This window comes from Phalacrocorax aristotelis, chromosome 5 (assembly GCF_949628215.1).
Source record: "Phalacrocorax aristotelis chromosome 5, bGulAri2.1, whole genome shotgun sequence".
Classification (NCBI taxonomy): domain Eukaryota; kingdom Metazoa; phylum Chordata; class Aves; order Suliformes; family Phalacrocoracidae; genus Phalacrocorax; species Phalacrocorax aristotelis.
In genome coordinates, this window is record NC_134280.1 from 45,315,089 (window position 1) to 45,337,407 (window position 22,319).

The 22,319-nt window shown below is 47.5% G+C and overlaps 1 protein-coding gene across 7 annotated transcripts in view; it reads right to left on the reverse strand.

Annotated features, from left to right (window-relative positions):
* Positions 1–1,070: 1,070 nt before the first annotated feature.
* Positions 1,071–22,319, reverse strand: part of PRDM11 (PR/SET domain 11) — a 64,995-nt gene continuing 43,746 nt past the window's right edge. For 5 of the 7 annotated variants that reach the window (XM_075094291.1, XM_075094294.1, XM_075094292.1 and 2 more), the window contains 3 exons: positions 15,111–15,298; positions 11,383–12,033; positions 1,071–10,546 (listed from right to left, as the gene is read on the reverse strand). In XM_075094291.1, the coding sequence (XP_074950392.1) occupies positions 8,382–10,546; positions 11,383–12,033; positions 15,111–15,298 (3,004 nt within the window). In that variant the 3' untranslated portion in view covers positions 1,071–8,381. Of the gene's footprint in view, positions 10,547–11,098; positions 11,245–11,382; positions 12,034–15,110; positions 15,299–22,319 lie in introns of those variants that run through there. The other 2 variants (XM_075094298.1, XM_075094293.1) reach the window with 2 other exon arrangements.

Here is a 22,319-nt window from a genome sequence, read left to right on the forward strand (position 1 = left end):
GGTTTGGTTTTTTTCTGCCTGTGTTTCTCTGTAGCTGCAGATGGCACCCTGTACCAGGGTTGGCCTAAACCTTTGTAAGGTCCTCCCTGCTTGCACTGCTGTGCAAACCTGAACCACAGCAAAGGAAGGCCAGCCCATAGTCCCTGCTGTGCCTTCGCTGTGAGGCATCTCTCCAGCAGCAGCCACACTGAGTCCAAGGAGGTAATGTTTTCAGCTTTGGTAGCTGTTTGGCCGGACAACACAACTCATAGCCCAGTGCTAATCCACAGACACTCATACTTGTTTCAGCGGTTGGGACTCTCACCCACGCTGGTTTAGGAGATGAAAGAACCTTCATGTACAATATTACCCTTATTTCATTGAACTGTTTTAAAAGTTGCACCTTTAGTTAATCCACTGTGGACACAGCCTCAAACAAAATTTTCATGTCGAAGAAGAATTCAAAGTTAAACAAGACCTTTCTTTTTAAGGGTAGAACAAGTCCAGCTTCCCTTGGCTTTGGAGCACACAGAGCTCAGGAAAAGCCTCTCCATGCTCCAAACTAAACTAGGCACACACGCAAGGTTTTGTCAATGTGCATTACAAGCACAGCCCACCACAGCAATGCCAACGATATCACCGCTGTACCCAACTAGAAATGGAGTGCAGAAGCTGCAAGGGCACCCACTCCGCACCCTTACCTGCCCGTGGCATGTGCTGACAGGTGCGCTGGTGATGATCCAGGGCAGCCATGGCTGCTGGGAGGCGGCAGCTCCTGCTCTGCGCCACTGCAGCCTTGGCACACCACCAGTAAAACTCAGCCCATGGTGAAATGATGCAGCTCCACTGCAGGACATGCTGGACCTGATCACCATAGGAGGAAGTTGAGGGGCTGCGGTTACACCCAGGACACAGAGAAGTGAGTCACCTAGAAGGGAGCTGCAACTGACCCTTCTGGATGAATTAGCACTGGACCAGCTCCTTACAGTTGTGGGCTGGGGAAGAGGGAGTGCATCAGCTTAGATGCCCTTGCTCTGAGAAAATTACATTAATCTCCAAGAACAATGTAAATAATTAGCAACCCAACTAGATAAATTTAAATGTTTTTATTAACAATCATTTTACATTACAAGGATATGACAAAAGGAAGGTTCTCGTGTACATACTATGATATATCAACATAGCTCTATTCGTATCCAGTGTCCTAGGTCCTTTCACACAGGTACTATAAAGCATAGTCTGTAAAGTAATAACATTTTAATGTTCTCCAAAAGAGTGATATTAACATATTAATACATATGTAGTAATAGATGTCTAGATATTTTTCTCTCGTTTCGCGTGCGCATGTGTGTGTATGGTGGGCGGGTAGGTGCATAAGAGATCGCTTGAAACAGTTCAGCAGGGCTGTGCTTGGATGTGGATATGGTGTGAGACAAAACCTCCTGTTTTCTGGAAGTAAAAATGCATTTTTGCCAACAGTTGGGTGAGGATGCCATAACTGGCAGAAAACTCCATAGGCCTCCTATAGAATTTGGGACATCACAGCATATGAGACATGGTTCCCCCACATAGCCCAGCGAGCTTATTCAACATGAGGTGCAGTGCATGGGAGCTCCTCACCGGGCAGCAGTACTGCTGGCATGAGCAGCAAGGCCACGGGCTAAGCCTACGTGAGTGATAGTGGCAACCAAAGGAGGGGGCTGGGAGTGAAGAAAGAGTCTCTGAGGTTCATGAAGAACACACGCCAGGAAGCTCCCCGCCAGTGCTGTGTGGCCGAGGGGCTGCAGTGGAGTGGGGAGCCACTGGCAGGTGGGTTGTGGCTGAGGTGGATAACCAGTTGTGTGGAGGAGAGGCACCTGTGAGAGGGTGCTGAGGTGTGTGACAGGGCTTGGGGGGAGCTTGCACAGCATCTGCTCATGCAATACCAGTGTAATGAGTCATTTGGCCCTCAGAATCACAACTCAACCTCCTCCTAACCCAAACCAACAATTAAAACAAACAACAAGGACTGCAGTGGTTGCCAGGCCCAGCGTGGAGCTGCAAAGCCAGACCATCATGCCTCCCCTTCAACCTTCATGGGGAAGCAGCATGGTGACTTACCACCCGCTGCCAGCCCAGTCAGAGGTGCCTCTTGAGTCCCCCCAGGTGCCAGCCAAGCACTTCACCCCGCAGCAGGGCCAGTGTCCTACAAGTGGCTGTGCGAAGGGAGGGATGGAGGGATGAGACAGCTGTTCATCCTGCAGGCACTGGCAGACATTTAGGGAAGGCTGATCCATTGCCTGTATCCACCCCCAGTCCTGGCATGGAAATGCCTGTCATGTCTTTGCATCAGCAGGGCAAAAGCGTTGCACGCTTCAGTCTGGCTATGTCTTGGGGCTCAAAGGCACACATGCGCCACTGACCATGTCTTCCACACAATCACACTATTCCCTTTCCTTCAGAAAAACCACCCGTGCCCCCGACCAGGCAGGCTGCTCGCCAGCCAAGGAGCAGCTGCAAGACCTGAGGGAGCCGAGCAGCTCCTGCAGCAGAGCAGTGGCCAGCCTGACCAGACAGAGCTGCACGTGCCTCCCCAGTTGGTCTTGCGCGTTCCCACATTCCCATCCTTATGGCTCCAAATTTGTGGTCCCTTCTCATTCATGCTGCTCCAGCTTCATACACCATCCTTGCCACCTCCAACTGTGCAGCAGCGACCCTCCCTCCACTCAGTAACGCCTTTGCCCTCCTGCTGCCTTTATGCCAGCGCCTTGGCTGTGTCACTGATCAACGCCCTCGAGTGAACCCACACTCTCAGTGGGTGCTGTGTGAACAGCTGTCGGCGCAGTGTCTCCATGGCAGTGTGCTGGCAACTGCTGAGGAACAGCATCTCCCTGGCAGCATACTGGCAACTGCTGAGGAACACCGGGTGGAACAGCAGAAAGCCACATTTTCACGGCATCGGTACCCACAGCTGCCAACTGCATCCATGCAGAGAGAGAAAAGTGCATATGAGGGTGGGATATGTATCTGTCCAAGTGTGAACACACAGGACCTCAGCCAGAGGCTTACTCAGGAGAAGACAAGGACACTCAAGCATTTTCCCCCACCACGTCATTCCCCTATTACACAAACCTTATTTAGCACTTGGTTAACATGCCAGCAAGGAAATCCCTTGCCCTAACCACAGCAAAGTCCCTCTCCATAGAGTGCTATACACATAAATGTAGGCCCCAGTGTATAGCTAAAGCTATCCCAAAGTCCAAAGTCTTCAGTGTTACATGCCTTGTGACAGAACACAGGGCCAGCCTTACACAAGGGTGGTTGAGTCTATCTCTGTATTATATCTTTATATCTATCGAAAACATAGAAATATATAAATATATAGGATTTTATTTATAGATATATAAGCACATTAATCTTTTGTACTGTGTGTATATGTACTGGGATGTGCGTATATACAATATATAGACAATATGCATATGTACTGTATACATACACTAGCTTACATGCACACACATCATGAGTCTCCAAGGGAGACAGAATTGCATAGGCATTACTGCATTGAATACAATGGCTGGGGGAGCAACGTACCATTTCTCTGCTTTTAAGACCTCTTTCGACAGGGTTGAGAGGGGAATCTGCAAAAGCAGAGGCTGTTGCTGCTTATTTGCAAGATGGCTGTCTAGGTTGTGTTACCCACTAGTCAAATAAACAGCAATCCTCATGAGACAAGAAAGAAAGGGGACCCTGAAGACCCCGCGGGCCACCTGTTTGAGTTTGTGCTGTGAGAGAGAGATGGACCAAGCCTGAATTACGTCTGAGGAGTCCTATAGCAAAAGCGCGACCAGCACAGGGGACATCGCCACGGTCAGCTCGAGACCCGAGGCAGATGACACACTGGGACCCTGCCCACCGTGTCCCCTCGCAACCCCCTGTGGCTCCTGTGTGCTTTTGCTGGTATGGGAAGAGCTTTGGTCTCTTGTGAGGATTATCCCTGCTGAGTTCGGTCTCGTGGCCAGAGGGCCTGGACCTCTGTGGCCACTGGCGAGCTCTGCAGAAGGACATGTCTGCATGTGCTTCACAGATTTCTGCTTCACAGCAGGGTAAAAGAGGCAAGGAGCCCAGCCAAATGTGGGGAAGGGAAATTGGCAACCAAAAAGCCCATGGGCTAGAAATACAAACCCGAGAGTCTGGAGAAGTGTGCATTATTCACAGTCAAGATGCCATAGTTAAGACACTGGGAGGAAGGAGAGAATAAAGAGCTCATTTGAGAAGAATGAGCTCTCTTTGCAGCCGAAGCAGTTCAAGATGCTGCGAGCAATGCTTGCTGCGATCAAGTTCCTCTTGCTCACTCAGCACAGCAGGAAAGGCATCAATTAAACCCGACGCATGGCGATGTCTGAGCCAAGGAGGCCTCTCTCTGAGCCATGCTGAGCCCTCCCCATGCCTGCTGCTGCCCCTCAGCAAGGCCCTGAGGTTTGCAAACAGGGCACAGAAATGCACTTGCTCAGGGGAAAGGATGGGCAGGCGGGGCACAGGGCAGCCTGGGACACTTTGCATTGGTATTCCTCCCTCCTCCCTATCTTGCTCATGCTGGCAGTCACGTTTCCATCCATAGACTATCCATGGGAGTAACAGCTACAGATCTGTAATAGGTGGGTAAATCCAGAGGGAAAGCTTACAAAGCATCTGCATTTGTCTAGGACAAAGGCCAGGTTTATTTTCTGACATGGGGACAATGGGGAATTGTTTGTGCTGGGGGAGCTGGGCTGGGCCAGGCTGACTGCTCTGCCAAGTGCTTGTTTCTCCCCGTCACCAATGCAAGGGGTCTCTGACCTTTCCCATCATGGGTACCCACAACATCCTGTGCCAGGGAATCATGCCTCCTACTGACACCACTCATCCCTGCACACAAAGTTATCTGCAAAAGAAACAAGTGCTTTCCCTTAGCCAGCTGGCTACCTGGCAGTTGCTGCATGTTTCGCTCTGCCATTAGGAATACGAGTAGCTAGTGAAAGATGTCACTGATGAGAGTGGGATTTGCAAACGAACCAAAGGAAAGGAGAAATGAATTAGAGGAATAATTTCTGAACAAGCCTCGGGCAGCTCTTACCTCGCTGACAGGGCAAGGCACCATTTTCTCCCCAGTGGCGTAAGAGGCTCAGAGCAGGAGCTGTAAACAGGCCTCTCAGATGGCTCAGCACAAGCCCTGGGAGAGTGCTTCTGTCTGCAAAGGTGCCTGGAGACTGTCCACAAGTGTCCCTTCCCTCCACATAGACCAGGCACTTTGATGGGCCTCTGTGACATGGAAAGCCACATGCCAAGGAGCTCGCACTGCTGCAGAGAGGCAGGTGATGTTTTTCCCCCACAAAGAGCTATGGAGTTGAGCAAAGGGAAGAGAAAATAAAAGAAAAGGGGAGGAGGGAAACTGTCTTTACAGCCTCTCCAACAGCAACAGCACCTTGCATCAAATATCTTTGTTACTTTTGCTTCTGCTGCTGTGTGCATACTCAACAAGGAAGACTCTCCCCCACCTGCCCATTCCCCTTTGGTGCATCAATTTACTTTTTGTCTCCTCTCTACATTCATCTTGCCCGTCTTCAGGTCAGAGACTAATGGAGCAGCAATTCTTTAATCTTTTTAATTTTTTTTCCTTTTTACATCTCAAATTTTAACTAAGGAAGGAGCCTGTCATCTCCCCGGCAGGGAGCAGCTCCGTGAGCTTTGTGGCAGCACCCTGAGCAGAGCTGACTCACCAGGCCTGGAAGGCTACAAGCACCTTGTGTAGGGAGATCTCTATTTTATGGTCAGGCAAACAACTGCCAAAGTCTGCACAGCTGGTGGAGGGTTTTCAGTTTAATTTTAACTCCCCTAGATGAATGGGTCAATTCAGTCACATCATTTGTTGGGAAAGACAGGAAAAAATGCAAACAAAATTTTTTTACTCGCTAGGTGTTGCATATGCAACTGATGCCCCTGCGCTGTCATGGCACGATGCCTTGACCTAGCTCGTGACATTTCCATGAGTACCGCAGGGAGAAGCGCTCGGCACCTACATCCCCACCAGCAGTTTGGCAGCAGGTGGCTGGCACTGGCGCAGGTGCCCTCTCTTCCCCGAGCCAGCCCACAGGCTGCACACACCATCTGAGGTAAGGCAGAGGGGATAGGGAGTAAGTGCAACAGAGTATGCTGTCTGCCCAGCCCTTGCCATTACATTCGTGGGGTCTGCTCTACTACCCTTGGACGGTCTGGCCGAAGAGCCCCCTTTTACAGCAAAGGACGCAAGGATTGGCCACTGCTAGTGCTTCGGGCAGGCTCAGTCCCTCCTCAGTCCCATAGGGATGGAGGGGAAACACTTCCAAAACTCTGACCTACACAGGTCTAGCTGTTCTTGTGGGGTCTGAAAGCTGAACCAGTACGTAGCAGCTTGGCTGCGCACCTCTGCCCAGCATAGTTCGGCTCAGGGCAAAGGGGTTAGCAGGAGGTGAGCAAGACCTGGGTAGAAGTCCGTGTTTTCCCGGGGAAGACAGTGCGTGAACCCTGGCAGTGAAAGTGACTCCAAGAAAGATTGGTTCCAAACATGCTACATCTCCATTGAAAACAAACAAAAAGGTTTAAAAAATAAAATAATATTATATATATATATTTATATAAATGAAAAGCTATCAACTAGCAGCAACGGTTCTAGAGATATCTTAGCACCAAGACCAAGGGCAGGGGTGTAACAGGAGAAAGGAAAGGTTCAGTCTTGCTGATACCACCATCATGTTTCCAAACAACACAGCTTGGCACAAAGCTCATCCCTCTGGGAAGGGAGAACATGTTGGCTTGGACACCTTCTGGACAACAGGTTCTCACTCCCACGATGGTCTGGTCAGGTTGGTGCTGTCCATGCCACATCAGTGGGGCAAGGCACTAGCATCTGTGGAGTTTTTTGCACCTTTTTTGTTTGTGTTTTTTTCCTTTTTTATTCTTTTCTAACCTGAAGTGATATTGTGTGAATGCCTGGAGCTCATTTACTTTAAAAGAATAAAACAAAGAAGAATCCGAAGCCCACAGAAAAATCTCTTTGTGATGGAAGCTGCAAGTCCCCCATTCACAATTCATCTGGACTCAGCATCCCTTCAAGAAAGGAAAAAATATTTTGCAAGAAGAAGCAGAGCACCCCTTCTTCCTGCTGTCATCACTCTGCTGTGATGTGGAACATATTACCTTGGTCACAAGAGAATACATGAACCTTTGTAGGACGTCATGACATGAATATAATCCAAGATAATCTTGCATTGATAGCTCCTGCCACCAAACCGTAGCAGGTTTTCTTTCAGTCATTCCAAACAAAACAAAACAAAATAAAACAAAACAAAAACCCCACAACAATCTAGGATTATAAAGACATAGTATAAATAATGTAAATTAGAATAAAATTTTTTAAGCCTTTGAATCTTCTGCCCAGAGATGGCTTTTGACTCATTGGCTGTCTAGTTTCCACAGCAGCCCTGGTTTTGAATGAATAGTTGTGTGTGTGTGTGTGTATATATATATATATATTTATCTCCTACAATATAAAAATATAAATGCAAAAATTTCCCCCTGCCTTCTCTATTTTGTTATTTTATAGTCTGCACATGACATCATGTTATAATATATGCATGATAGACTGGTACTACTGTTATCATAAAAGATGCTGAAAGCCAAGTATTACTCTACAGCCCAAAAGTAGGGAGAACTGAGAAAGGGGCTTCACAGTTTGGTGGAGGCATTTGTTTCTAAATAAGAAGAAAAACCCAAAATCATGCTCCCAGCCTTCCCCTCCTGCCAGTAATCATTTGAGTGAAAAAAGCTCCCACTCCAGCGAAGAGAACTGGGTGGAGCTGGAGAGCTGGGGGCAACATAAATGCACGGGATGCTCTGTTGGAAATCAGAAATCTGACAGTTGTCAACAAAAGGCTCAAATGGCTCAATAACTGGACTGAATAACGGAAAGAGAGGCAGAGATTAAAATTGTGGAGAAAAAAACAACCAATCCCAAACCAAAACAACACAGAAAACAGCCCAACAAACCGACAACACACATACAAAGGAAACCACCAGGAGCATGAGGTTAACAAAGACCCGTCGTCTAGCTTATCAATCATTAGGTTTGAACATGTAGAGTATGGCCCCAGCACATACTTCTAAAGAATGAAATGTTGCCACCTACACTGCAGCTGCCATGGTTGGAGACACCAGTAAATGTCTAAACATTGTCTCAAATCTTTAAAATTCTGCTTAGCTTCTATCAGACGCACATCGTCTTAACATTTACATTTTCAGTGTGGGTTTCTCCTTAATATATATAATATATATATTTATATAATATATCAAAGTTTAGAGTATAGATTTAAAAAATTATTCAACAGCTTTCTGATCTGAGGCATTCCTTCCTAAATATCGGGGTAAAACTCAGAGCCATGGTCCATGCTCTGCAACATCGGCTTCTGATCAAGAGACGACATCCTGCTCAGCATTTCAGCTGACAGCGCGTAACTATTGCCTGACTTCTCCTCAAACCAACTATCTAGCGCCCTTTTGCAATCAAAGTTGGTAATGGGTGGCCCATTAACAGCAATCGTCAAAAGATCACTGAGCTGCTCCAGCGTGAGCCGAGAGCGGTTGTTTTTGCGCACTCTCTGCAGAGCAGTGCGCCCCTTCTCACAGCAGGCCGATGAGGTGGGAAGGACTTTGAGGATCTGAACTATTTTATTTAGGAGGGGGAATCTCTGTTTGTATTTACAAATGTGAGTGAGCAAGTCTTTAAAACCATTTTTGGTATAATAATCCACCTTGAGTTCTCGCCACTCCATCAGCAGACTCCCTCGGGTGTCCATCCCCTCTCTGCAAACCTCTCTGGAAAATGATGGGACCATCTCCAGGTGTTCAAATATTTGTACCACATCCTCCTTCCCATAGCTCATGAGCTCATCAGCACTTCTGGGCCAAGCTGCAAGGTCAAATACCTGACAGGCCTTCACAAATGTCCGGCTACGGGAATCGAACCTTTGGGCTAGGATCACCTGCGTCTTCTGGCAGATCTTTTCTCTGATCGACTGGAATTTGGCTTCAGCCACCCGTAGGTTTTTCACAGCAATGCCATTAAAGCTTTCCCGGAAGTTTTCCTCAAATTCCTGCAAGTACTCCCCTGGCGAGTCTGCTAGGCGGCTGATCTCCTGGATGGCCTCCTCTATTTTATCGTCCACCTGTGACACAAGAAGGTACTCCCCTTGGAATATGTAGGCGAGGCGTGAAAGCACAGCAATCACATCCAGCAGGAAGTAGATGAGTTTAATTGACTGGTAGTCCATCAGGAACTGCAGGAGGGCCAAGGCAATGGCGGAAGCGTCCGCCCTTTGGGTCTGGCCGCTGATGTCTTTGAGATGGGCCACAACCTCAAGGTAATCCTTAATTAGAGCGTTGAGCACATTCTGCTCCCCAATGATCCACTTCACTGCTCGAATGTCCCCCAAGAACTCAGTCTCCTCACACAGAGTGGCAGCAGTTACCCTCAACTCGCACATGAGTCGGGGAGAGTAACGATAGAAGCTGAGCAGTTGCTTCAAATTGTTTTCTAGCTCCTCCAGGCATGGTAGTTCCTTCCCACTGATTGCATCTAAAATTTCCAAGTGGGGCCTGTGCACCATAAAGGGCAGGCACAGAAGCCAGGGCAAGGTCTTTCTGATTGTCATGAACAAATTAGCTCTCAAGCTGGCGGTAATGTTAGCACCATCAACTCCTAAGCCAATAGTTGGCTTCTCATCCTGCAATCGTATTCCCAGGCTGGAAAAAGCCCTGTCTAACGCTTGGAGGTAACTGTCTGTTGAAGAAAAGCCCAGTTCCTGAAGAGACAGAAATTCAGTTGCTGGAGGCCCATCACTGCTTGTGTACTGTACATAAACCGCAACCGTGTCGGCAAGCAAGTCATCACTCTGCCCATCCAGAATGATGCTGAGGAAGGGAGACTGTCGGATACGTTCAACCAGGTCCTCTCGAAGAGCCCGGGCAATATGGTGGATTAAGATTTGGCAGTCTCCCTCATTCATGTATTGATCCACCACCTTGAGTTCACACTTTCTCAGTAGTTCTGCCAGAGGCCGAAAGTCATAGTAGGGCCTGCCCTCCAGGGCCAAGTGGTAGGCTGTATTGAAGAGCAGGGTCATATTTCGGCACATCTCTTCTGTCTTCTCTGGGTGCATCCTGAGCTTGTAAAGCTGCAGGCACTTCTTGTGGAGGTTGCTCTGACTGTGAAGCTTTATTGTGTGTATCTTGAACTGCTTTGAGCCAATGATGAAGGCTGAAGTCCGAGAGGATTGCACTGTGTACTGCCTACAGACGTGGCACCACATTTCATTCAATGTCGGGGAGTACCGCAGAAACCAAAACTTTTTAAGCCACTCTTGCTTGAACCGCCGTATCCTCCGGCCTGTCGCAGAAGACATCTTGGAAGGCTCATCTGTAGCAGCAATCATGTCATTGGAAACTGACTCATCAGCAGAATCTACCTCTTGGTCATCGTCCTCCATGATGGTGGGAACAGAGATGATGCTTTCTGAAGCTGTAAGAAAAAAAAAAAAAAGGAAAAAAATATGGTATTTACCAAGTTGCTGAGCTAGAGAAGCATCCTACTGGTGGCAGTAGAACACTGCCTGATGAGCGGGCCATAACCTGCCCTCTCCTGCCCACAATGCACTATGGGTAGAATTTGAATCATGCTTTGAAGGGAAAACAAATCAATGTTTCTGCATATGAACTTTGTCTCCAACATGCCACAATGGACAGCAAGACAGGACACTACATCCTGGCCACTTGCACAATACATGGTGTGACCCAAATATTCCTTTTGGTGAAGACTTCTAGCTGCTCAACAGCAGGTTCCTGGAGGAAATGAAACATATCTTCAGAAAGGGACACATGGTTTTGTTAAGGCAGTGGAGGAAACAGAGAGGGCTTTCCAACATGGGTCATAGCAAGACATCATTTCATACACAAAGAGCACACATTTCAGTATTACCACAGAGTCATTCAGAATTTCTTGGTAGCGTGTGAGGCACTGCAGAGAGGCTTCCGTTGAAAGAGAATGCATCAAAAATACAGCAAACAAACTGTCTGCAATGGAATGTCTTTTTTATTGGCAGCGCATTATTGATTACAATGGCAACAAATAGAGCAAGTTGTCATACAGAGTCTTTCCCAGCCAGTGTTTTCCACTGTGCCCACAGCTGTGTCAGCTCCTGGCCCACCCGGTCACAAAACCTGAAAACAAACCTTCCATGGAACCATGTGTTCACCTGAATACTCATAGCAAATGCTTTAGATGGTACACAGCACACAGGCATCTCACTACCCTCCTTAGGCAGGGTTTGGAGAACGCTCTTACTCGGCAAGGCTTACCTGTGGGGTCTGAGAACTCTTGGAGCTCAGGTACCTGGGGTGGTAGCATGGGTGGCTCAGGTAACTTCCCAGATCTCAGCATGTCTAACTCAGCCTGCAGCTCCCGGATCTTCTTCTTTAGCCGGATGCAGTTGGGGCAGAAAGAGGTAGTGGGGATTTCATGGGAGTTGCCTTGTGCAGAGGCCAGTGACAGCTCAGTCGGGCTGTCTGCTTTGAGTGACAGGGGCTCTTCTTCCTCATCTTCAAGGATGCTCACCTCTTTGGCTGAGCTGAAAGACGAACTGTGAGGGACGTTCCATTCCCCCTCACTCCGGTGTCTGCTGAGGTTCAGGGAGCTGTGCTGCATGGCACTGCCACACCTCTCAAAAATGTCTTCAGCCGGGTATCTAGATGCTTTTCTGATGGAAAGCGGCATACTTGTTGCTAACTGGTTCTCTTCAAATTTGGCAGACTCCAAGGAAGCTTCCAGGACATCTTTGAAGATGAGGTCAATCTTTTTTTTCTTTGTCTGGGGGTGGGATTCTCCCTCCTCACAGCTGCGCTTGTAGGGGCTCTTCCCTTGCTTTAAGGTGGCGAGCTGGAGTGGCCCCCTCATGTCCTCTTGATTTTCCACATTCTTTTCTGACTTCTCCCTCTGCAACTTTTTGTCTCCTGGGAAGGAAAATGAGGGGTGGGGATTATCACTGGGAACCGAGCAACATCCCTCAATCTAAAACTCAAACGAAAAAAGAACAAAAAGGCAGGCTGAATCCCTGCAGGTCTGCACGTTACAAACCAGGGAACTGACACAACTCAGTGGAAACCGAGGCTCATGAGAGGAGGAGCCCTGCTAATGGGCACATCTGCAAAAACAGAGACAGTCCTGGGTAGCCACAGCAGAGTAGGACCCACACACTTTAAAGAGAAGAGAAACTACAGGCAGCTTGTTTAACCTAAAGGTATAACCGACCTATGCTGAAAGAGGACTACAAGGTGAATGACTGATCACAGTGGAACCTAAAGCCCAGAGCCCAAGTGCCATTTCGGCAGGCTGGAAGACCTGTGTCTGTTTTGACTTGGTAAAAGGTATCAAGTGTACAGCAGTGCAGTGAGAGATTTGGACTGTGTCATGACAACCCCAGCATCTGTGCACAACACAGCACAAAGTTTGCAAGCCCCTTTACTCTCATTCAGTTTGGAGGCTGCTTCAAGTAAAAATAACTTGCACTCTTAAACCCCAAGGTACTCATTGTCAACTGAGCTACAACAGGTGAATGCCCTCCAAGGATGGGACATCTAGCTTGTCCTGGTGGAGTCTCTTTAAGAGAGTGGCCATTCAGTAATTAAAAAAAAAAAACAACAACAAACAATAATAAAAGCAACCTTATATAAATTATTAATTGCTTAAAATAAAGGGAATAGCCAGATTTCCTTACCTGGAAATTCAAAAGACGATAGGTTTGGCTCAATTTCCATCATTCTTCTATCTTGTAAATAACTTCAAGCATTGATGGCTTCCCAAACAAGACGCTGCTTTATGCTGATTTTTGGTTTTGTTTGCTTTTAAAGTGTATTCTTGCTTTCATAAGACTTACGGAGCAAAAGCTACCATTCCCTCTCTAAGGACAGCAATGCTAAGAATGCAGAAAAGATGCAAGACTCGAAACAGTTAGAGTAAGGCACCATAAAAAGGGCTGGCCCAAAAGGCAGGGATTTTGCACTGGATTTTGATACTGGCTGGCAAACTCAGCCACTTCTTGAGTAAATCCATAAAAACAAATCTAATTTTCAACACACTGACGAGAATTTCTATGGGCAAAGCTTTGAGTCTCTGTCTTAGTATTTCCCATTATGGACTATAATGACTACTGGCAGAGGTAGGGATTCAGGCAATGGATCCTTCTTTTTTGGTGACTTTTTTCCCTCAGCCAACCAAGTGGTTCAGCCCTATAGAAAAGCTAGAAATCGCAAGACGATCCCTCATATCTCAACTCCATTGATGAGGCAGGTCAGAAACTACCAACAGAAACAAAACCTGGGAACCATGTTATTTTTCTGTGAGTTAATAAAGCATGCCACTTCACTCGACAGGCTCATCTGCAGGGGATTTGGAAACTTTTAAATAGGAGGTGACTCAACAGATTTTGGTGCCACTCCCTGACTGCCTCCCAAGTGTCCTCCCAGCTGAGGCTGTGATGTCTCGCAAGTCTAGCAACAGCCCAAGTGATGCTCCATTTTAATAACATCTCTGCACTCCTTTTGCGAACACAGGCTGAGCCTAGCTTGCCACAGGATGAGCTCAGCAAGATATCAGGGGGTCTCTAGGATGATGTCTGCAGTCACATGGGTTTCTACCTGAGTGTGTGGTAGGCTATGGTAGGTCCTGAGGAGCCCAGAAGCTGATCTTCACCACATTCATAGCACAGAGCAGGCTCTGAGTTACAATTTCAGCTCACGCAAACCATGGCATCATGACTAAAGGCATGTTTGTATGGCAGGGCAATCATTCGTAGCCTTCATGCCCCTCAAAAGCAGATGCTCCAAGGGCACAGTCTTTCTCTTGCCATACTTTCAGAAAGTACTAAGGCATCTGGACAACTAATGTGTGCATGGGATGCAGCAAAATCACTGCAGCCTGTACCTAATCACTCAGTGATGTCTGTTAACATAGAAAAGCACATTCAAACATTAATTCAGAAGTGGGAATTGCCCAACTACAGTCATCAATATGTAACACTGCAAATGCATAATAACTCCAAGGTGATGGAGGATACAAGCTTTTTCAGGACATCTTGTCCACCCCATGATTAAAGAGGAGACACCTTTTACCAAGTCAAGGCAGCAACAGCAGCTGTGTAACAACATACATAGGAATCTTAATTAGAAAGTTATATTTAGTGTGGCTGCCCTTCTGAGGCCCTGCCATTCTGTGGCTAGGCCTGGAAAGAAATGCCCTTAATTAGCTTCAGTATAGATTAGTATAGATGAAGAGATGCATTAAGAATTCTTGCCTTCCTCTAAAGCTTCCTGTATTACAGAACATTACACTGACCTATAGGACCGCTGGGTTTGTTCTAGCATGGCTACTCTGAAGATAAAAGATAACAATTTTTATCCAGGGAAGAATCAGCCTAACAAGAACAAAGCCTCCTGTACGTTGTACACACACTCTAAGGTTGTGAGACTAAGGAGTCTCTAGCTGATGTTGCGCTGATCCCAACTTATCTTTCTGAAGAAAGAGGAGACAAATTAAGCGAAGAAATGGACATACAAACACACCAAGGAAATCTCTCTTTCATATGCACACAAAACCAACCAGAGCTCCCTCAAACAGGCTGCTCACAGGAGCCAGAGGAAGCAGCATATTCAGAAGAAAAACCTAATGCATGTCTATAGGACCACCAGCTTGGCAATCTTCAGGCCAGAAAGTCTTGTGACAGAGGAGCATTGTGATCCCTGGGCTTTGCACCAGGCCCTTGCAACACACACACGACATGACACAAAATGACACGTGACACGACATGACACGGCATAGATCTTTCTTTCATGGTCTCCATGACAGGGGTTATGTTAGTCTTCTTGTGCACCCACCCATCCATGCCATGTAGAGCTCTCACACAGAGGTGCTCTGCTTCTAGAAATGCAGCTCTCCTCACATAGCCTGTGCATCACCTGCTTCATGCACCACACTCAGTCCAACAAGTGTGGCAGCCCAAGGGCATCAGGGATAGGGTGGAAAGGAGACTTACCACTTGTGAGATTTCTGTTGATGGTCTCCTGGGACATACTGTGCAACCGCTTCATGTAATCCTCACTGTACCAGACCCGCAGTTTCTCCCCGGGGCAGATGTCACGGCAGGCACGGAAGTAAATCCTCTCGCTGTGCTGGAAGGCCATCAGGTTCTGCTCCCTCTCCTCCCGGGAGATGATCACGTACCTGAGGGAAGATGACAAGGGAGGCATGAAGCACAAACTTTTCTCCTGTGCCCCCCTTGTATCAGAATGACAACCATGATGAAGCCAGAATGATCTTCAGAGAGAGCCGCCAACACAGCCAGACTGGAAAGCATGAATCATAAGTAATGGTGTGCAAATTGCCAGAGATACAGGACAATGAGCATGGACACCTGAGGAACACTAAGCCAGTGGGTCCATTTCTGCTGTAGAAGAGATGACAGCAATGTACATCCAATCTGAAGGAGTACCTCTGCCAGTAATGGTGACAGACTCTCATGGGCAGAAATTTCTTTGCCTAGTGATGGAAACAAGGACTTCTGGGTTCCCCACCATCGCTTCACATCCCAGGGCCTCCTTCTTTGTTCTCAGGAGCATCTGGAAATGGCAGGGTCCTTCTACCTGTGTCTTTCCTAAACCCTTTTTAGCAGAAACCAGATTTCCTTGCTTCTCTCCTCTCTGACAAGCAGAACTGAGATACTCAGGACAGAAACAGGGACACCTAATGTGCGTGGGGGTATTCGCTGGTTGTCCAAAAGGAAACAAAGGACATGCCAGTACTGGGAGGTTTTGCATTTGGGTGTTCAGTGGGGTGTAACATAAAAATAGAAACAGCCCTGCAAGTCTCAGGAAAGCCCAGTACCACATTGTGGGCATCTCCTGGCAGTGTTGACAGAAAGATCACTTTCTGGGCATGGGGTTTGTTCTCCTGATTTAAACAGCTAAATTTCAGCTCAACAGAAATGTATTAATTCACACTACAAACTGGCTCTCCATGCAACTTGATAAGAAGAGATCTATAGCTAGGATTATACTATTTGCTCTCATACTCCCCGTGTTCTTACTAGAGGACCAGGAAAAGGCTTTGTAATACCGGTTCCAGCTGCCACCAACATGAGTTCATAACACCCACCCAGGACCAGGAGGAGGCTCTGTCATGGTACGTACAGACCCAAAACCAGATCTGAACAGTTCACAGCTAAAAGGTTTTTCTTCTGTTATGCCATTTGCCTTTATTACCCTGCCGCAGCAACACTAATGAAGACAAGTGGCATATGGCTCCTCTGATGTTTGCTGCTACTGGTCCTTGCCCAAACATTCCCTAATAGCTCACAGGTGTTTCTTCAGCTTAAGAAATCCACTAATTTTTTATTGAATGCTCTCGCCTTCTCTGGCCATTGCATGCACAGATAAAGACACAAGCCCTCCTGCATTTGATCACGCTAACCCACACACATAAGGTCACAAACTTGGTGAAACTTCCTGCAAAACACAGAAAACAAGTCTGCAGTGTCTCAGACTGCCTAGGGCTCCAGCAATTCTGGTTTTAATGTTAAGCAACTGTGCATGTGCCTGCTGTCAGCTGTATTTTTCCTAATGTGTGCTACCCAGGATGCTCTGCAATCTTCAGTTATTATTTAAACAGCAGGCTCTGGCACTGCCACAATTAGCCGAACACTGGCTTTTGTTAACCCTTATTTTACTTTTTGTCACAAAACAGAGGAACTTTTAAACCAGCAGTTTGTATATTTGAGACGGAACAGAGGCCTGGAGCAGCATGGTGGGAAGGAGGCCCTGCAATGGCACACAGCTTGCACTGCCAGGCTGTCATTTCTGGGTGTTAGTGATCACTCCACCAAAGGTGTATCAGGCATTCAGACAGATGTGAGATATACAACCCTTGAAATACAGCAATGTGCTGTAGTCAGTCTGATGCCCTGTAGAACAGTAGATCCTAGGAAAAGCTCTCCCCAGTCCAAGCAAAATGCCAGGATGCTTCCTAGCACGAGCTAAGGACAGACCCTGCGGCTGCTCTGCATCCTGCTGCCCAAACATGAGCTGGAGCAATGACAAGACCAGGTGGCCCCTGTGAAGGAGCCTGGTTACCTGCAGAGATTTATCACCCTGAAGTTGCTCACAGATCCTTAACACAACATACAGGATCTGAATCCTCACAGACAGTGGCACTGAGGAATTCACAGGGCAGCGGTAGAACAGTGCAGTACGTTCCCAGCAAACTGCATTTGACATCAAGATTTAGAAAATTCTCTAAAATACAGCTTTGCGTGGGAAGGGAAGAGCCTGGTTAACTATTCCCACCAGGGCTCACTTTTATTATGAAGTAGTTTATTAAGCATGAGCCTGCTTTTCCTGTTCACTCTCCTACTGCCTGTAAACTTCTCCAAGTTTCTGCGTGAGAGCGTCCGCCACCTCTGCTGCCCATGTCCTGTGGCTCCAGCTACCTCCTGGTGTGGTGGGGAGCTGGGAGGAGAGCACAGGCTGGCAGGTGTGAGCTGCAGTACTGCTGCAGCTCTGCAGCATGCCGCCCAGCCACCCACTCTCATCTAGCATCCTGCAGTGACCGCTGCTGCTGATTTCACCAGGAGGTATGAAGAAGGCCCTTAACAGACAGTTGTAGAATAATCCAGTCACAAACACATTTCTTCACAGCTACTCGCAGCCAGTAACTGGTTTATGCTCTGAGAGGAAGCTTTACATCTGTGATACTTCCCTGAGGTACTGTTAAATGGAGATGAGATCATCCATATAAATTAACTGCTTTTGAACCAGCGCTGCCCAGCCTGGGCTCCAGGGGCACAAATGACACAGCTTACAAAGTACTGCATAAAACCCAAATTCCACCTGTTGGTCTAAGATACCTCATGCCGCTGCACACCATGGATTAGAGGCAGGTGCTTACCCAAGGACAGAGGAAATCACTCCACAAAACAGCAGTCTGCTTGGCAAGGCAGGGGCACAAGCTGCCTGCTGAGGAAAGGCTGTACCAGCCTGCCTTCAAAGACACATCTTCCCCAGGCTGAAGAGCTCATGTCCTGAGCGACCCTTCCTGCAAAGGCTGGAAAGCAGCCAGTCCCACTCCTGATGTCAAACACTCAAGCTGAATTGAGGCAAGAAGGCTACCTCAGTTTAGATGCCCGGGACAGGCACAGCTAGGCTGACACAAGTCCTGTGCACAGATGGGCATGGCCCCGATTGCACAGCAGGTTTCCCAGGGGACAGAGATCCCCAGCGGAAGAGCAGGGTTGGGACTGCCATTGGGGCAGACCCAGCCACCCAGACCTGCTCCTGTTCCTGCAGACAGGCATTGCCACCAGCTGCAAATAGGTCATTTCAAGTCCTGCTCAGTCCCTGGGTCAAGCCAGGCTCAAGAACACCATGGATTCTGCCCAGGCTACTTAGGACCAGCCATTGCACCAATGGAGACCATTTATGACTCGTTGCAGCGATTGGGCTTGGATTAACCCCATGGCTGTTGCAGGCACAGCTCCTTGCTCTGCAAGGCAGCATTGTCACAGCCTTTCTAGCTAGCAGCAAAAAAATATCTCCATCTCCCTTTTTTCTAAGCCACAGTCCGCTCAGGACACCAAATTGCCAAGTTTTGGGATGGCCCAGTGAGCAGGCCCAGAAAAACATCAAAGAATTTTTTGGCAGCTAGGTCCATTCCTCCCCAGGATGGGAATGGAGCAGCCAGGAAAGAGAGCAAGGAGGAAGGAGAGCCCCGCAGCTGGAGGGAGGTTCAGACTTCTGCCCGCCTTCCCCCGACCTGCCCCATGCCTCCCCCCTGCCTGCTGGCTCCTCTGCTGCTCACCCTCCAGCTGGCCCTGGGGGTGCTCCGCTGACACCCTGCCACGGCAGAGTACTGCAGGGAGAAGGCCAGTGGCCTTTCCCAAAACAACATCAGGTACAGAGCCAAGGCAGGAGATCCCAAACAAGAGAGCTGCCACCAGCCAAGGCAGACACGACAGGGTGCCATACCACAAACCCTGCCTCAGCTCTCTGACGTCAAGTGCCTCCAGGAGACCCAGCATCTGTGACAGGCTTGTTACCAGTTCAGGCAAAAATTATGAGAGAAAAAAAGACTCAGCAACAGCTGTGTTAAAAGTGTCATATATTTATTGCATTCTTAACAAAAATACTTTTAAAGAGAGAATTTTTTCAGCATGTACAAGACATGGAGATATAGTGTAAAGCACAGCAGTTTGCTTTGACATGGGCACTTACTTCAACAGCCAGTTAACGTGATGGGTGCAGGAGGGAGTATCCTTTGCGAGCGAGTATAGAAAAGCCACTCCACTGAGGGGTCTACACAGGGCAGGAGATACATCCTCACATCTGGGCCAATCTGTAATCGTCTACAGAGGAAACTGGGGGAGACATCAGGCAATTTATAGTACAAGGTCCTTTCTCCAGACCAAAGCCCCACCTCTGGGGGTTTGCATTGAAGGCTGCACATCCTACGCCAGGACAACAGGATTCTCTCTCTAAACACGTCATTGTGGGCAAACTGATGGCAGCGACAATGCCAACTCCCTCCAGTGCCCAGCACCAGTGGCAGTATCCTCCTCTGCAGACCTGAGGGTTCCCAGACTGGATCCCCCTGAAAACATCAGAGGAACTAAACCTATCAGTATATCCATGGGAGAACATCACCAGGGATCAAATATAAAAATATAAAATATTACTTCTAATATATAGCAGCAGCACTGTATTGACTCAGAAAGCCTTTAAAACATATCACCATTTTTTCAGTTCTCTGTGATTCATAAATTAGATCCATTTCTACCAGATTTCCCAATCTTCCCTTCAATTGAAGAGAGACTGTGAGTTTTGCAGAATACAAATGTTACAACAGAAGTAAAATGACATTCTCAGAGGAAGGTGAGTATGGCCCTGGTCTGGCACCAGCACTATGAAGAATGTCTTCTGCATGAAACCAGCGTTGTTCATTCCTCAGGAAGGAGGTTTTTTCTCCTTGCCAGACCTCTGCTTCCTTGAGCCTTTTACTGCACCACTAAAAACAAATTACTTGAATTAGAATTACAGAACAATGGAAAAGAAAAAAAGGAAAACCACGTCAGGAATGCCTGACACAGCAGACAGCATACAGTGAGCTTTCCAGAAGAGAAGCTAGTGCACTGTACTTTCAAAGGACAGGCCAGACAGATTAAAGATCCTTCAAGATCACATAAAACAAGCCATCATTCTGCTACACTGCGCTGCCTATGTTCAGTCCCACTGACGTTTACCCAACTTTTTTGCCAAGTCTGTAGCCCATACATCATATGACAGGCATTCGTATTAACTTGAATATCTTCCTGCAACCCACCTCCGTATACAATCGGACAGCCCACAGAGCAGCAGTGTGCTAAGTATGCGTGTGTAACACCTTGGCCATTTTCCCTGCTGAAACATGACAAGATGATGGTCCAGATTTTTCCAGATATGAGTGCAGCATGGTAGGCGCAGATGTGCAAATCAAGTAGAAGACAGATGTGTTGTAAAAAAGCTGCCACATATATGTTATGGCACCTAGGGTGACATTATTAAAGCCTAGTTTCAGAATCAGGGTTGTACATAGAAGCCTCATACAGCACTAAAGCATGTTGTAACATAGTTCTTTCTTGCGTCTGTAGGGGGTAAAGCAAGCAGTACAAAACCAACATGTCTAAGATTTTAACCTATATAGCTGTGAATTTAGATTATAAACTTCATGATAGGAGAACACAGTACAGATTCCACCCTAAGTAACACTGAGAAAGTGCAAAGTAACTGTACTGAAATTGGCAGAATTACAGCGATACAAACCAAACACAAGGTCAGAAGCAGGCCCTATATCTTTCCTTGTTTTTGTGTAGTCTCTCACATTTTGAAGAGGATGAGTGGCTCAAAACTGAAGATTATCACATGCAAAAAAATAATATCATACAATTCTGTTTAAATGTCGTGATATTATGAAATAATAGCAATTTAGATGCAATTGTGAAGGGTAGGTACAGGTTTGAGACTGGAGCAAAGATTAAACTTTTTTATATACGTGCACGTCGTACTGCAGCACCCAGGCACGTGCCATAGTAGCCCTTCTCAGCAGTCTAAAACCACAAAGTGCTCAGACTTGTCCTCACATCCTTAGCGTCATGCCTTCTGCCCTGTACAAGCTCTGCTTTTACACCCCTCTCCCCAAAACTGAGCGTAAGTCATGGTAAGCCCTGGATTGCCCATTATTGCTGAACACAAGATAAAAATAACAAGCAATAAGAGTCTTTAGAGCCATAAGGATATACCTCTGCACAGTGCATGTACTAATTTGCAGGAAGAGGATGGGAAGGCAGTAATAGGGTAAGTTTGTGGGTTGATTGCAAAGGGAGCTCTGTAGTACACTGTCTCAGTAAATAATGTTTCACAGGCATGAGAAGAGATTAAGATAATGATTCCTATTGCATCTCTTAGTTTATAGAGCGTGCAAAGCATGGGGAAGCCACTGAAAACTCCTCATCTCTATGAGCAGAAAGATGTCCTACATCCCAAGCTCTGTAAGATTTGAGATTCCTCTTTGCCACTGCAGAGGGCCAGCCCTACTATTCAGCTGCCAAAATTCATACTGCTCTGCTAGCCAGCAGAGGGATGGATGGGGTTGGGCAGCTGTCAACCTTCCCCACAGAGTACTGATACACATGGAGAGGCCACATCAACATGCAGCAGCTCATGAAGGGGCACCCTTTTTTGCTTTACATGAAGCAGACTAAAAATGGTGTTTTCCCTTTCGTGACCTGGTAGTCCGTGCAGGAGGAGTCTGTTTTGGGGGGTTTTGGTTAGACTCTGCACTGGGCTCCAGTGGTTGTTTTGAGCAAGCTTCTTGCAGAAGAGACCCCTGCATGACACTAGGATCCTGTATCCTATAGAAAGCCTGGACCCCATCATGGATCTCCGACAGGGTCTGGCACATCTGGCCAACCTGGCTGGTGAGGTCAGCCATTCTCTGCCCAATGACATGCATGCTGTCTGCCATGTCCCTGTGAATAGCCACCAGCTCCTGACCAAACTGCCTGAACAGGTCTGCTTTGTGTGGGAATGGAGAAGCTGGCAGTCGAAGCTGGAGAGGGGTGGGCTCCTTGTGCAGGGGTGCAAGGGTCTGCAGGATGAGGTGGTGCGCAGGGACAGATGGTGCAATTCCCGCCTTTGGCTGGTAGCTTCCAAGTGCTCTG